This window comes from Podarcis tiliguerta (assembly GCF_965153285.1).
Source record: "Podarcis tiliguerta genome assembly, chromosome: 1".
Taxonomy (NCBI): domain Eukaryota; kingdom Metazoa; phylum Chordata; class Lepidosauria; order Squamata; family Lacertidae; genus Podarcis; species Podarcis tiliguerta.
Window position 1 is genome coordinate 41,871,472 of NC_139534.1, and position 13,327 is coordinate 41,884,798.

A 13,327-nucleotide genomic window follows, 5' to 3' on the forward strand; every position below is an offset into this window, starting at 1 on the left:
TGTAAATGGCACTTAACTGTTTTGCAAATTGAGTCCTATTTGTCTCAGCAGAATCATTAAAGCTATGATTTATCCCAAAATGAACTTTATTCTTGGATTTAATTATTATGGAGGATTAAGCCCCAAAGCATTTAACTATCTATTTCTTTTCTGCTGTGAACTTTGGACAGGCAGTAATTGACTATTTACAATTTTGATAACTATTTTTGTTTTTGGAGAAGAGTATGTTTCTAATTCTGACTTCCTCTCCTCTTAAATCGTTACAGAAATTGAAGCAACCTGAAGAAGCAAAGGAAGATTCTGAAAAGGGGTTATCTAAAATTTCCCTGGAGTCTCTCAATAAATTTAACAGCAGCAGAAGCATTTTATTGGAAAAGGAGAGCAAGGTTGAAGGGCAAGAAGAAGAAAATGGGAAGAATGAAGAAGTTTCTCTAAATAGTTCCGATAGGCATGATATAGACCACTTGGAGTCCTTGAGTGATTCTTTATATGATAGCTTCTCATCCTGTGCAAGCCAAGGCTCAAATGATGTATAAAGAGGACACTCGACATGGGTGGCCACTGAGTGGAGCACTTAATGAACAGAAGAACTAAATAAATAAGAGCTGTTGAAAATATTCAAAGTAAGTTGCTAAGACTCATGATAGGATATATCCAGATATATTCATATAGAGCAATAACGAAGAAAAATCTGCATTATAACAAAAAGACTGAAAGTTTGACAGTACAACACAGTTGTTACTAAAAAGAAATAGTCTTAATTTTGCACTTTTATGAATTATTGTACAGAAGTTGTAAAAAATGTTCTGGGGAAGAGAAATAAAATTATATTTGTAGAAAAACATGACAGCAATAAATACTAATTGGTGCCATGCTCCTGAAATAGCAGGCTACTAACTTTAAACACTGATGTTAATATTAACAAAGTTAGTAATTTTTTTGTAAAATAAAGATTTATGAACGTTCTAGTCTTAAAACTGTATGTAGAAACACTGCTTTATCGCAAAATTGAACTTGCCAAATGGTCTATAATGAATCACCTTGAACCACATTGTACAACATATGTTTTTTAAAATGCATATATTTGTGCAATTTTGAAAAGATTCTCTATGAACTTGCATATTTCTCTTAATGACATTTGGTGAAATCATCCAAGAGATACCCTCCTTCCCTATAATCTGTAGCCTTATACCATGAATACATGTTGTGTTGATTTAACTTTGATATGATTTCATATTAATTCTGTTAATTCGGGAATCATGGACTATAATGCAATTGATTTAGATTTATATTCAACAATTTAAATTTTTTTAATCAAGAAAAAGATTGGTGCCAGCAAACAAATTATGGGGGGTGGGGGTTTCCTACAAAGACTCTTTATATGTAAGGGAGAAGTCTATTTCAAAGGTGGAGCGTATTTTTTTTAGATGTGGAATATTTATAACAACTTTTGTACAGCAGCCTGTAAGCTAGCTATATTTACAATACTTCCTAACCCGTTTACTATGTTTGTAGCATAAGCCTGTTGATTTCCACCCACTATGTTGTACTATCAGTGTTACTTGGTTAGTACTTTCGTGCAATGTTACATTTCATGTTGTTTTAAATAATGTTGGGGTAGAGTTTGGTTGTTTCTGATTTTTATGAAATTTCCTTTGCGGTTTATTTCTGAATAAAAGTCATATCATATATGGTTATCCAAACAATGATATTACATACACATCAACAGATGTTCTAACAGTGGTAAGGGTTGATTTGAAGCAGGCATTTAAAATCTACCTGGAAATTGATAGTTAAAACTACCTTTATATGTAAATATAAAGCAATATTTATAGACAGGAGGACCAACTGCAACAAAATACACAGCTGTATACTAATGATTCTCCAGCCATTTCCCTTCTCAAACCAAGTTTGCCTGGTATGCTTCTCTGCTAATGTATGTGCAGATAGGATGCAAAATCAGTCAAATGAATTTTCTACATGGCAACTAAGAAGTAATTTAAGCTTAATTCAAACCTCTCTAGCGATTTCTCTCTAGCTCTCATTCTATCTCTCTCTGAGAAAAGATTGGGTGAATGATGAAAAGCAAAGAAAGGTCTCGGAGAGATGAGGCTGGAAAAAGCCATCAGAGGCGGGTGCAAGTGGTAATGGAACAGCTTTAGACACATAATCTTATGGGAGATAAAGTGCTCCAGCAACAAAGTGAAGCCCCCACAGAACTGCAGGCATGGAGATACAGGGTCTGAGCCCTGATAAAAAGAAGGCTGCCCGTTTATAAGGCGCGTGCGTTATATTTATTTTATTTTCTTACGTCCTTTGTGTCACTGGCATGAAACATGGTGAAGCCTAAGCTTCCGTTACCAGTCAGAGAGTAAGTCCCACTGAGCTCCCTCAAGCTCGCTTCTTGTTGGACGTGTATAGGATTGCCCTGAATAGTCCCCAATTGCCAAGAAACGACGCCCAGCACCTCACTTCAAATTTTTTTTATTTGTTGGTAAATCCTAGAAGGCGAGAAGCGATCCCCGACTGCCGCCCCCTCTGCAGCACTAAGGTAAGGCATGAGAGATGCTTTAACTCTTATTTCGCCAACCTGGCGCCCCCTCCAGTTGTATTGCCATAATGTTATCAAGCTTAAACTTATGTGAAGGATAGGCTGCCTGCCGGTCCCCCTTTCCCATTTGCTGCCTGTTTGGCTCATTTTTCTCAGGTTGGAAGAGGCTGCGCGGGCTGCAGAAGGCGCTTTTCAGCGAGTCAAGCGCGCGCGCACACACACACAAACGCTCCGGGCCTTGCTGATGGGAGCGGGGTGAGGTTTCGTGCCTTTGGAGCACAGCAGCGCGCGAGAGCGGCAGGCAGGTAGTAGGCGGCGCGCTCCGAAGGGCCGCTTGGCGCGTTGTTTTCCCACAGAACGAAGCGCTTTCCCGGTGCTCAGCTGAAAACGCTGAAGAGCGTGCGTTCTCCGTTCCGTAAGACCCTCTTCGCGCGGGAGGCAGTGCTGTCGTCCTCGCGCCTCGTCCTTCGTTTTTCCCGCCAAAAAGATGAGCGAGCGAGGGGGGCGGCGGCTCGAGCGCGGTGGTGCGTGCCTGAGCGCGCGCCCTTTTGACCACCTAATCCTACACGCACACACGCTTGCGCAAAGCCTTCACTCGTTTAAGCTCGCCTATTTGGTTGTTTGGTTAGAGCGCATTGGCGCCTCCTCACTACGGCACAGCGTCACTTCCTCCCCGCTGCCTCGGAGTAGCGTGTGAGTTGTTTGGTGGACGCTGTCGGTGTACAGTCGCTGTACTTTTTTTTTTTAAAGAGCCTGAGAAAAGAGGCTGCCCACGCATGCCTCTCTGAATGCACGTGGGAGGCGCGCAAAACGTTAACCCACGCGCCCTGTTGATTCACCCAGTGTTACTAGACAGAGTTCAGAACAGGGATAGCGAACCCGATCTGTTTGGACTCCTAGTCCCATGAGCCCCAGTCCGCATTATCAGTGGCCAGGAATGGTGGCAGCTGTGCTTCACCCGTATCTGGAGGACCAGAAGTTCCCCATCTCTGCTTCAAGAACACGTATCCAGGGAATAAAAAGCAGCAACAGATGCTTTTCTCTGACTTGTGCAAACTAATTGTATTAAATGTTTGCATATCGCTCTCAAGTATTCAAAGCGCTTCACGCTTTGCGACCCTTACAATAATCCTATATGGCAAGTAAGATTTATTTTCCCCCGTGTTGCATGAGGGGAAACTGCTTGGGTTAAAGTTAGCATAAATTCAGAGCAGAGACAAGATTTGAACACTGACTTCCTGGTTCAAAACTTGACAGCCTCTATGCAAGTAAACGCATAACGTAGCCTTCAGCAACTGCTCAGGCTACCCTCTTTGTGCGGAGGGAGTACCTTAGGTGAGCATTTCGTGCATCCACACCATCAGGATGCTTGCGCAAATTTAGCAATCTGGCACCGAATGGGGGCATTTTACAACTCATCCCTCTTTTGTTTTCTTAAAAGTCCGTTTCTAGTCCTCAAGGGTGTCGGGTATGTTCTCTCTCGAAAGTACAGAAATACTTTTGGCCGGGAGACGACTTGGCGCATCCGCTCGGCCTCCCAGGAGAGCACCCTTCACCTTCTCTGCAGTCAGTTCAGCAAGCTGCCGCCTCAAATGCTGCCAAAGCGCCACATGAAAGACAGGAGAAACAAACACCAAGCACATCCCTCTCCAATGGAGGAGATGAATGTGTGCCGGTGTGCACGCCTATACTGTGACCTGTGCGATCATGACATCTGAGGTATTAGCCTACTACCCTTAGACACCCCCCCCCCCAACCCATCCGCAGCAACCTCAAGCTGTTCTCCACCTGCTCCACAACATGAGCCGGCCCTGCGGTCCCTGCACCAGGTTGAAACTATTGGGGACAGGGCACTGAAGCCGCCACTGCTTGATATGTGCCGATTATTTAGGAGCAGAAGGCATCGCCCTGGGAAAAGCCCAGACCAGAACGAGCTCCTTTCTTTGCACGGCTCCGTTTGTTGTCCCTCGCGGCTGTCTCTGTGTGGAAAGGGCGGCCTTTTTCCCGCGCCCGAGAGAGGCGTCCTCTCTTTTCCAAGTGCCTCAGGCAGTTACAACAGGCGGCAAAAGCGCAATGTATATAATCTAGGATGGGAGAAACGTCGCCCACCCTGGGCGCACTGGAGACGAGACGCGCCAATACAGACACCACACCTGTGGAAGGCGCTAGCGGCATGGGACAGGCCGCGGCCCTCCTACAGCGGGCGGGTAAGTGAATGGCTCCCCTGCCTCGTCGGCTCTCAGAGCGCGAACCCCCCCCCCCCTCCTCGGCCTTGGTTCCAGTTCACGTCGTCTACGGCCAATTAATGTGTTCGCACAACCACAATCGCGCCCATAAAAGCGCGGAGGGGCGGGGAGGTGGCGGCAATCAGAGCGGAGGAAACCCACCTATTAGCCACTAATTGCAAAATTACTTGAAAGTGGTTGATTGATTGTAGCAGCCAACTAATCCACTCTCGATGAGTCATTTTGACTATTGCATCTCCACAGTGTTTGTGTGGTTTTATTTATTCATTCGTTTTAAAGGCTGCTTAGGAAAACTGATCATTGTTTCAAGTGGGGGAGAGGGAGTCTCACAACCACACACCGTCCTAAGGCGGCGGAGGAATCTGGCGAGAGTATGAAAGGGGGAGACAGCGTGAAAGTGAGCGTGAGTGACAGAGGGAGAGAAGACCCTGGTAGGCAGAGAGAGGGGAGAGAGAAGCCTGAGCAAAAGAGTAAGCAGCTGTTTAAAGTTGGGGATATTGTACAACTGGGTGTTAGATGAGTGCCGATCTTTCCGTACCAATCCAACTGGGGACGCGGCTGCGTCGGAGGAGCTTCCGCGTTAGCCCCGCAGGTGGGAACTGAGTGGCTGACCGCCGGCCTCCTCCCCCATCGCAGCTGCGGCGCGTGCAGGTGTTTGGAGGGTGGGAGGGGCTCCTCCCCCTTCGCCTCTCCAAGCTGAAGGATTCTGCCTGTCTCCATAAACTTTCTCCCTCCTTCCCCCCCTGCAGGAAAGGGAGGAGGGGGCACCACGTGACCCCGGGAAGGCGGGTGGGGGTTATTCGGTGGGTCTCTCTCTCCCTCCCCGCCCTCCTCTCCGTCGCCTCTTCTTGGCTAGGCGTCTTCCGCTGTAGTTTCAGTCTCTCAACTCCGGCGAGGCTGGAGGGAGCTCTCGCAGGGAGGACGAGAGGGAGCCGGGGCTCGGGCGGGCGATGCGGGCTGAGGCGTCGCCTGCTGCCCCCGGAGCTCCTCTCCGCAGCGGCTGCAGCACTCGCACCAGTCCGACGAGGCAGAGGTGCGCGGCTCTCCCGGCGTCGCCCGCCTGCTGCTTCTGCTGAGAGCTGCCGTGCCTTGGCCAGCGTCTCCTACCGCCACCGCCAGCCCCTCCGACGGCTCCAAGAGGATGTGGCTCCTCGCCGTGGCGACAACTTTCTGGGGATTGTTGCTGGCGCCAGGTAAGAGGGGACGCCCGCCGTAGCCGACCCCCAACCCCCGCCCCGCCGACTCGAATCGGTGCCTGCCCGGTGCCAAGGACTCCTCGCCGACACTCTGCAAAGTTCGCGCCTGCCATTCAACAGCTGCTGCTGCTGCTGGCACCAACTCTGCAGCTCCCGCCCCAGCCAGCCAAGAAGGCGGCGGCGGCGGCTGCTCCTTTTGCTACCGTCTCGCCGGCAGCTCTGCCCTGCCAGCTTGAGCCACCGCCGGACCCTGGCTCCTCTGTGTGCCTCTCCCGAGAAATGCGCGGGGACACGCAGCCCACCCGTGGTCATCGCCGCCTCTGGAACCCGTCCGCTTCCCGAGGTCTCGCTCACAGCAGCAAGGAAAGCTTGCTTGCCCATCCCTGCTGCGCTTGTTTCTGGAAGAGAAACTCGGCTTTCCAAGGAGAACTCGCTTGGGATCTGTCTGGGAGCAGTCCACTTGCGCTGCCTAAGGGACGCTGCCGAGGCGAGCTTCCCAGACAAGCCCTGGGAACTTCCGCGGGCAGATCGCAGCAAGCCGTAGAGCAGCAGCCCCCGCCCCATCGCTCCCGCGAGTCTCCTTCCCCCTATTTCCCGGGGAGGGGTGACGATTCACACCGGCAAGCGGTTGCCCGGGAAGCCCTCCGCTTAGTAGCCAACTAGCAACCCTCGGAACAGAGGATTCTTCTCGGTCTGTGCGTCACGGTTACCCTCCCAACCCCCGTGTTCCTTGCAGAGCCCTTTGGTGGGGAGTGTTAGTAGTTCTCCTGCAAACTACCTTAAGGAGCAACAACGCTAGGGCTGCCCGTCAGGAGCCAGCAGGCACCTGTTTAACTAAAACAGCCCAGATACCTACTGCCTGGCCCCACGAGTTGAATGGGGAGGAAACTCGGCTGAGTAATGGCAACTATTCAGGCATCCTTGGGCAGCTAAATGACTAGCTGAGCTTCATTCTCCGCTGTGACCGCGCCGAAGCCAGTTCCGTGCGTGCTAGCCCGATCAAACCGCTCCTTCCAATGATCGCACTTCATTTTAAGGAGACATTGCTAAAAGCACAGCTTCCCTCCCAAGTGCCCTCGACTGTCAATAGGTGTGGGGCGGCGTGGGCTATTCCGTCCGGATCTTTCCGTAGCACCCAAATCCTCCAGGAGCGCTGGGAGATCTAGGATGGATGCCCTTGCTCAGGCGCAGCTCCAGCAGACAGTAAATATGGGGAAACTCCCCCTGCCCTCGCCTTAAACTTCCAGAAGGACCCTCGTTTGCATGATAAAAGAGGGAAGCTAAGGATGCTTTGCAGCTGTAATTGTGCATGGCAAAATAGTAATTAAATCATTGCAATTAATTAGTAGTTAAGTAAACCCTTTGGCACAGAAAAGCTCTGGAGCACATCTATTAGGTGGTTTACTTTTTCGGTCATTTGCTTGCTTTTTAAAAGCCTAGTGCTTAAAAAAAAAACACAACCCTACACCAAACCTTTTAAGAAGGAAAAGCAGAGAGGACAAGATGGTGAGCAAAACAGATCAATTTTGCTACTGGTCATTATTGTTCATTCTGCCCCCTGCTGGATACAGTTTAGGTTGATGAAGCCAGAAGGGTTTGAAAACTTGGAAGCAAACATAACTGATAATGAGTTTTGCCCATGTTTAAAGGTCTGATGTGGATTAAAGTTGGCAGATTATTAAAGGATACTATATACTTAAACCATGGTGTTAGCTAAAAGGACAACGGTTACAGCCAAATAGAGAATGAATGAGTGTGTATGTGTGTATATATGCGAGAAATTAAATAAAAGGAAACTTAATATACAGCACAATCCTAAGCATGACCGCTCAAAAGTAAGTGCTACTGAATCAATGGGACTTGCTTGCTTACTGCAAGTCTTTATGCTTATGAAATAAGTCCTATTAAGTTCAATGGGGCTTATTCCTATAGAAATAAACACAGAATTTCTGCATTAAAAATTATTCTTAGCACATGCTAAATAATGTTTCTTTCTCTTCTAGGATTTGCTTTGCAAATACAGTGCTATCAGTGTGAGGAATTTCAGCTAAATAATGATTGCTCGTCCCCAGAGTTCATAGTGAATTGCACTGTGAATGTCCAAGATATGTGTCAAAAGGAAGTCATGGAACAAAGTACAGGTAGGGTAAACTATATCAGTTCTTTCTCATTAAGTCTCTTCCCTTTTCATTTTATTTCCTGTCTAACTCAACTCCATAGGTAATTCAAATGCATGTTTGTAACACCTTTATTTTGATTTGAATCATTAACCGTGCCATTCATTTATTCTGCTGTATGTCACAGGGTTCATCCTTCCACTTTACATTGTAAATGCTAAAGCTTACTTAAAATAAGTTATCAAAAGTACAATAAAACAACACTTGAAGCCTCAGACCTCTTTAGAATACTCGGGAATTAATAACAAGTTCATTTAATCTCATTACCGTTAATTACACGGGCCTTCTCCCATCAGTTGGAGGGAAATGTATTGAATTAGTAGCTGCCGTTATTTACTCTAGCAAGTCACATACCCAGTGGTTGATCTTTAGGGAGAGCGGATGTGGTGAACTGAGCTTTCGGCCATTAAATATAATGGAACTGCATAAGATGGGCTGAAGGTTAGGAGGCTCTGCTTTGGTCTTGGGAATAAGGGTCCTAGATCATTTATTTCCCATGTAGAATTTCACACAAAAGGGCATGCTTTGCAAAAGTAGCTGACAGTCTGTTGGCTGAAAATGTTGATGACATAAATTGTTCTTCTGTGTACCAAACCATGCAACATGGAAGGGTTATATTTTTTTTAAAGCAGCATAGATCACGTGATCCATGCTGGTTGCTATCAAACAGGTTTGGATTTACAATTGTACCTAGGAGGGAAAAGGTCTTTGGCATCTATGGGAAAGCCCATGTAAAACCACTGATTCTAACCCTTCCTGAAATCATATCTGGCTTTGAAATCTCTAGAGGGGTGAAATTGGGACATACAAAAGCAAGACGATAGAAGATGCAGAGAATATTGTGTATCACTGACATTGAAGATTATCATCCATCTTGGGAGGAGTGGAATATATTTGCTAAGGAGATCAACAAGTTATGCCTGTTATGCTTCAGTACCCATGTCAATAACACTGGGACCTATCTGATAATGGAAGACATAAATATATAATTACAATATATTTGGTTTGTTAATCATAAAAATAACAACAGCAACAAACCAATGGTTGTTTAGTAAATTGGGCCTTTTTGTGGTAAATGAAACAAGTGCCACAATAACCATTATTGGTGACCAGTGTTTTGTAATTTGTTTCCTCTTTAAAACCTGTGAAAATGAATGGGTGAGAATTGTCAGTTCAGTACATTCCTACTCCAGGTAGAAATCCTGTAAATAAAAGCACTAATCTTCTAAATGATCTGTGAAGTTGTAAAGAATTGAACAGTGGTGGTGGGAAAAGATCTGTCTCTGCTCTCTGAAAGTATGCAATAAAAATATATACCCCTAAGTTCAACACGTAAACATTTGAATGCACAACACAGAGCAAACATTTTCTCTTAATCCTAATAACTACCTGGAAATCCTCCTGCTAGAGAGAAATTTAACACCATTATGATGCTCTTTAAAACTTAAAAGCAATTTTGGAAAGGTATCTGAAATACAGTTTTAAAGACTCTCACAATAACACAAGCAGAACATTCATATTTTTGTAAAAATATAGAGAGACTTCAGTGGATTGAATGGGAGGGGGCTGAAAGGCCATTAAAAACATCCCAGCGGAAATATTAAAGTGTTTTCCTTAGTTGTGCTTTTTGAGCATTGCTTCTTCTGGCCATAATATTTTTATTTCAACTTGCAATTTAAAACTTTTAACAGCCTCCCAGAAACCATTTTGGTAATCTTTTAAGCTGAAGGTTAGCGAGGCAGAAAAATCTGTGCTAGCAGTAGGCCTTTATCTGGGAATGGCTTGCTTAAACCTTTGGGACACCTAGATTTTTAAAGTGATGAATTTGTTGGAGTTTTTAAAAAATCAGATTTACTACTGGATTTTGAAACTGATTGATAAAGCTACCATGACTATGTTAAGTTCAAAGTAAGAACCGTTCTAATTGGATCTTAAAACATTTAGAGTGACATAAATATGCTTTCCCCACTGGAGAGAAATTGATTTGTAATGGCTTCAGTAAGAGAGAGGCATTTTAAACGATATTTTTTCTTTGAATTACTCAACCTATGGATCTTGTATCAAGTTGTAACAATAGTACCCGACTTAACAGCAGAACTTTCCCTATGCATATCAAGCAGCTTTCGCATACTATCTTACTGGTCTGCTTAATTTCATACGTAAATATATTTGTAACTTTGATCAGGAGTTTCCATGATTGATGACATTTCTATATATTCTTACCTGTATCAAAGACATCCCAGTCTGCAGTTAACCCAATAGGCAAGGCAACAACACTTTGATTTTTAAATCAGTTTTGTCCCATTGCAATCAATGGGGTCAAGGTTGTGATACTGAGCACTCTTACAAGAAAATTTCATTCACGCTAGTAAGACTTAGCTCCATATATGTGCTTAGGAACAGGTTATGAGTAGCTAAATCCAAGAGATGGTAGGTTACAGGGTACTGTGAAACAATTCAGGGCTCAAATAATTACCTCTAGTGTGATTGTGTTCAGCTAGATTTTTGTTTGCTTACAGATACTTAAAAATGTGTACCAAAAAATTTGCCACATTCCTATGCTTTAGCACATGTCTAGCTCAACATTTAACATACCATTTCCCAATGCTGCTTACTTTTTACACTTGTTCAGCACTGAAGAGATTTCTTATTCAAAGAGAGCCACTCAGTTTGAATTTTTAACCCAATATATAAAATAAATAAAATTGCAATCTTGCAATTACAGGTTCTCCTTTTGACTACTAGGGCTAAAATCAAATTAGTATAGATTTAATAGTTGTTTTCTTTAGTAAGATATTTCTCTCAGTGTGCATAATTAAGGTTTCTGTAAATCTTACTTCAAAGTGAAATGCAACATATTTTGTACTTTTTTTAAGGCAATGTTGTATTTTAAATTGTTGCAACCATCCTAGGACCTTATGGTTAAGGGCAGGCAAAATAATAATAATAATAATAATAATAATAATAATAATAATAATTTAATTGAAACCATGTTAATGGTCCAAATCAGTAAGCCAATGGATCCACACACTTGAACATGCATTTAGCTATTTTCCTGTTTTGCAATATATAGGATCACTTATTTACATACAGTTATATATATTATCTACATGATAATGGCGGGAATGTGACACACATGTTTGTTCGTATTCATTAAATGGAATGCTGACACCTACGCAGGTCAATTTCTGTACTGAATTTTTTTGTTTGTTGCACAGTACCCAGGCCCCAGAGTCTCCCTTTTATCATAATCCAGATAAAATAGGGAACCTGTGACTTCTCAGATGCTGCTGGACTGCCAAGTGCCATCAGCTCCAGCCAACATGACCAATGGTCCGGGATGATAGGACTTGTAGTCCAACAAAATCTGGAGGGCCACAGATTTCCCACTTGTGATCAAAAACGTAAGAATGGCCTTTTTAGATTGGACACTCTGTACATTAGATGGATGTTGGTCCAATGTGATGTTTTTGGAAAGTCAAACTGAACGACGCCCCCCCCCCCCCCCCCCCCGTTCTTAGTTCTATTATCTGGGGCTCAGAACAGGCATACTGCTGTGATTTTAGGTATTGTAGCTAACAGTCCTGGATAGAACTATTCTCCATTAACGTGTGTGTATGTGTGTGTGAGAGACTCTTCAAAACCAGTGATTACAACCACATCTTGTGATAGTGAATCCCATGCATTAATTATGAACTGTGTGAACCATTACAATTTATAGCCTAGTATTGAAGCAATGCTTTGGGTTTGTTTTTTTTAATGCTATGCCCAGTTGTTCAGTTTTGCAAATCTCTCTCATACCATCCTCCAATCTTAGTATGCCTCCCCCCGCAATAAGTTCTAGGCTCTTCAGTCTTTGCTTACAGGAAGGTCTTAAAACAGTAGTCCAAAAAGCTGCATTAATTTTCTTCAGCTTGTCCTTTTAACGACAGTGCAACCAAAACTGTATACAGTCGCCAATGTTACATGGGCAGACTTATCTGTGTGTAATGGGCTTTCTCAATTCCCCCTCCCACTCCATTGCAGTCTCACGGGCCCATGATAAGTTTCGCCTGTGGATCAGACAATCCTTAGGAAAGGCGTGGGAGATGGTTCAGAGGCTGCAGCTGGAGACAGAAATGCTGACAGTCAGGTGGAAGCAGCTTGTTTATGCAAACTGCCTCACACTAACCTTGAATGATTCTGCATGTTGTTGAAGCCCATGCACCACATACCAGGTTTTCTTCCCTGAAGGATACAGGGGGCTACAGGGAGGAAGGGTCAGGAAAACCCTCACACACATAATGTTGACTACACTAAATGTGTACGCACCAAAAGGTTTATATAACAACACCCTAAGACCTGCTGCATTATTTTCAGTTCCTTTTGTAATTATGAAGTAGTTTGGCTTTTCACCATCTTGACACCTTTTAGGATATTTGAGTAAGAGAAAGATGTTGGCATATTTGACTTGGATTCAAATCTTAGCTTGTGGGACACCCCCCCCCCCGGCAATTTTAGATCTCCCGGCGCCATTTCTTCATTTGGAAACGGAATTGTTGTGGCTCAGCTCAGATAGCTAATAAAGAATGATAAACCAGTTTATAATTAAGTGCCATGTAAATGAATTAGAATGTACTTCATTGAACATGATTATTGTCAAGACAGACCCATTTGTAAGTTACACAAGCCAACATACAAACCTTTACTAGAGTAGTTTCTAGCAGTATCCAAATCAGAATCAGTCTGTCTGTAGACAAAACATATGACTGACAGAGAAATTTCAGAAAATCCAAATTTAAAAACAGAGTAATAGCTTTGATTATAGATTATTTAGTGTGGATACTAAGCAACCCATAAAATAATCATATCAGGCTTATCATATCTACAAATAATCATATCCACAAACAATGCAACATACTTTCATTGCCTAATTAAAGAGACCAAATGGTTGTAGAAATAGTGGATTTTCACTAGCGAAAAGCACTTCCGTAAAGTGAGACACCTGATTTTTGTTGATTGCACCTACAAATTGTCCCATGCAATGCTGCTCTTGACAGCTGTGGAACACTCTGGAATAGTATGGGATAAGGAGTGTGATGGGCTGCAGTAGATGTGTGGAGGAAATTGGTAAAAATGGGATACTCTTCCTCACGTAAGTGGCAGTGCTTTCTGCTT

The 13,327-nt window shown here is 44.0% G+C and overlaps 2 protein-coding genes across 17 annotated transcripts in view; both read left to right on the forward strand.

The window, feature by feature from the left end:
• NCKAP5 (NCK associated protein 5) overlaps nucleotides 1–1,689 on the forward strand; it is a 588,547-nt gene extending 586,858 nt beyond the window's left edge. For all 14 annotated transcript variants that reach the window (XM_083404704.1, XM_083404711.1, XM_083404705.1 and 11 more), the window contains one exon: nucleotides 267–1,689. In XM_083404704.1, the coding sequence (XP_083260830.1) occupies nucleotides 267–536 (270 nt within the window). In that variant the 3' untranslated portion in view covers nucleotides 537–1,689. The remainder of the gene's footprint in view (nucleotides 1–266) is intronic.
• Nucleotides 1,690–2,608: 919 nt separating this feature from the next.
• Nucleotides 2,609–13,327, forward strand: part of LYPD1 (LY6/PLAUR domain containing 1) — a 30,284-nt gene continuing 19,565 nt past the window's right edge. Inside the window, exons 1-3 of one of the 3 annotated variants that reach the window (XM_083414320.1) lie at nucleotides 4,788–5,168; nucleotides 5,654–5,990; nucleotides 7,997–8,134. In XM_083414320.1, the coding sequence (XP_083270446.1) occupies nucleotides 5,939–5,990; nucleotides 7,997–8,134 (190 nt within the window). In that variant the 5' untranslated portion in view covers nucleotides 4,788–5,168; nucleotides 5,654–5,938. Of the gene's footprint in view, nucleotides 4,759–4,787; nucleotides 5,991–7,996; nucleotides 8,135–13,327 lie in introns of those variants that run through there. The other 2 variants (XM_083414318.1, XM_083414319.1) reach the window with 2 other exon arrangements.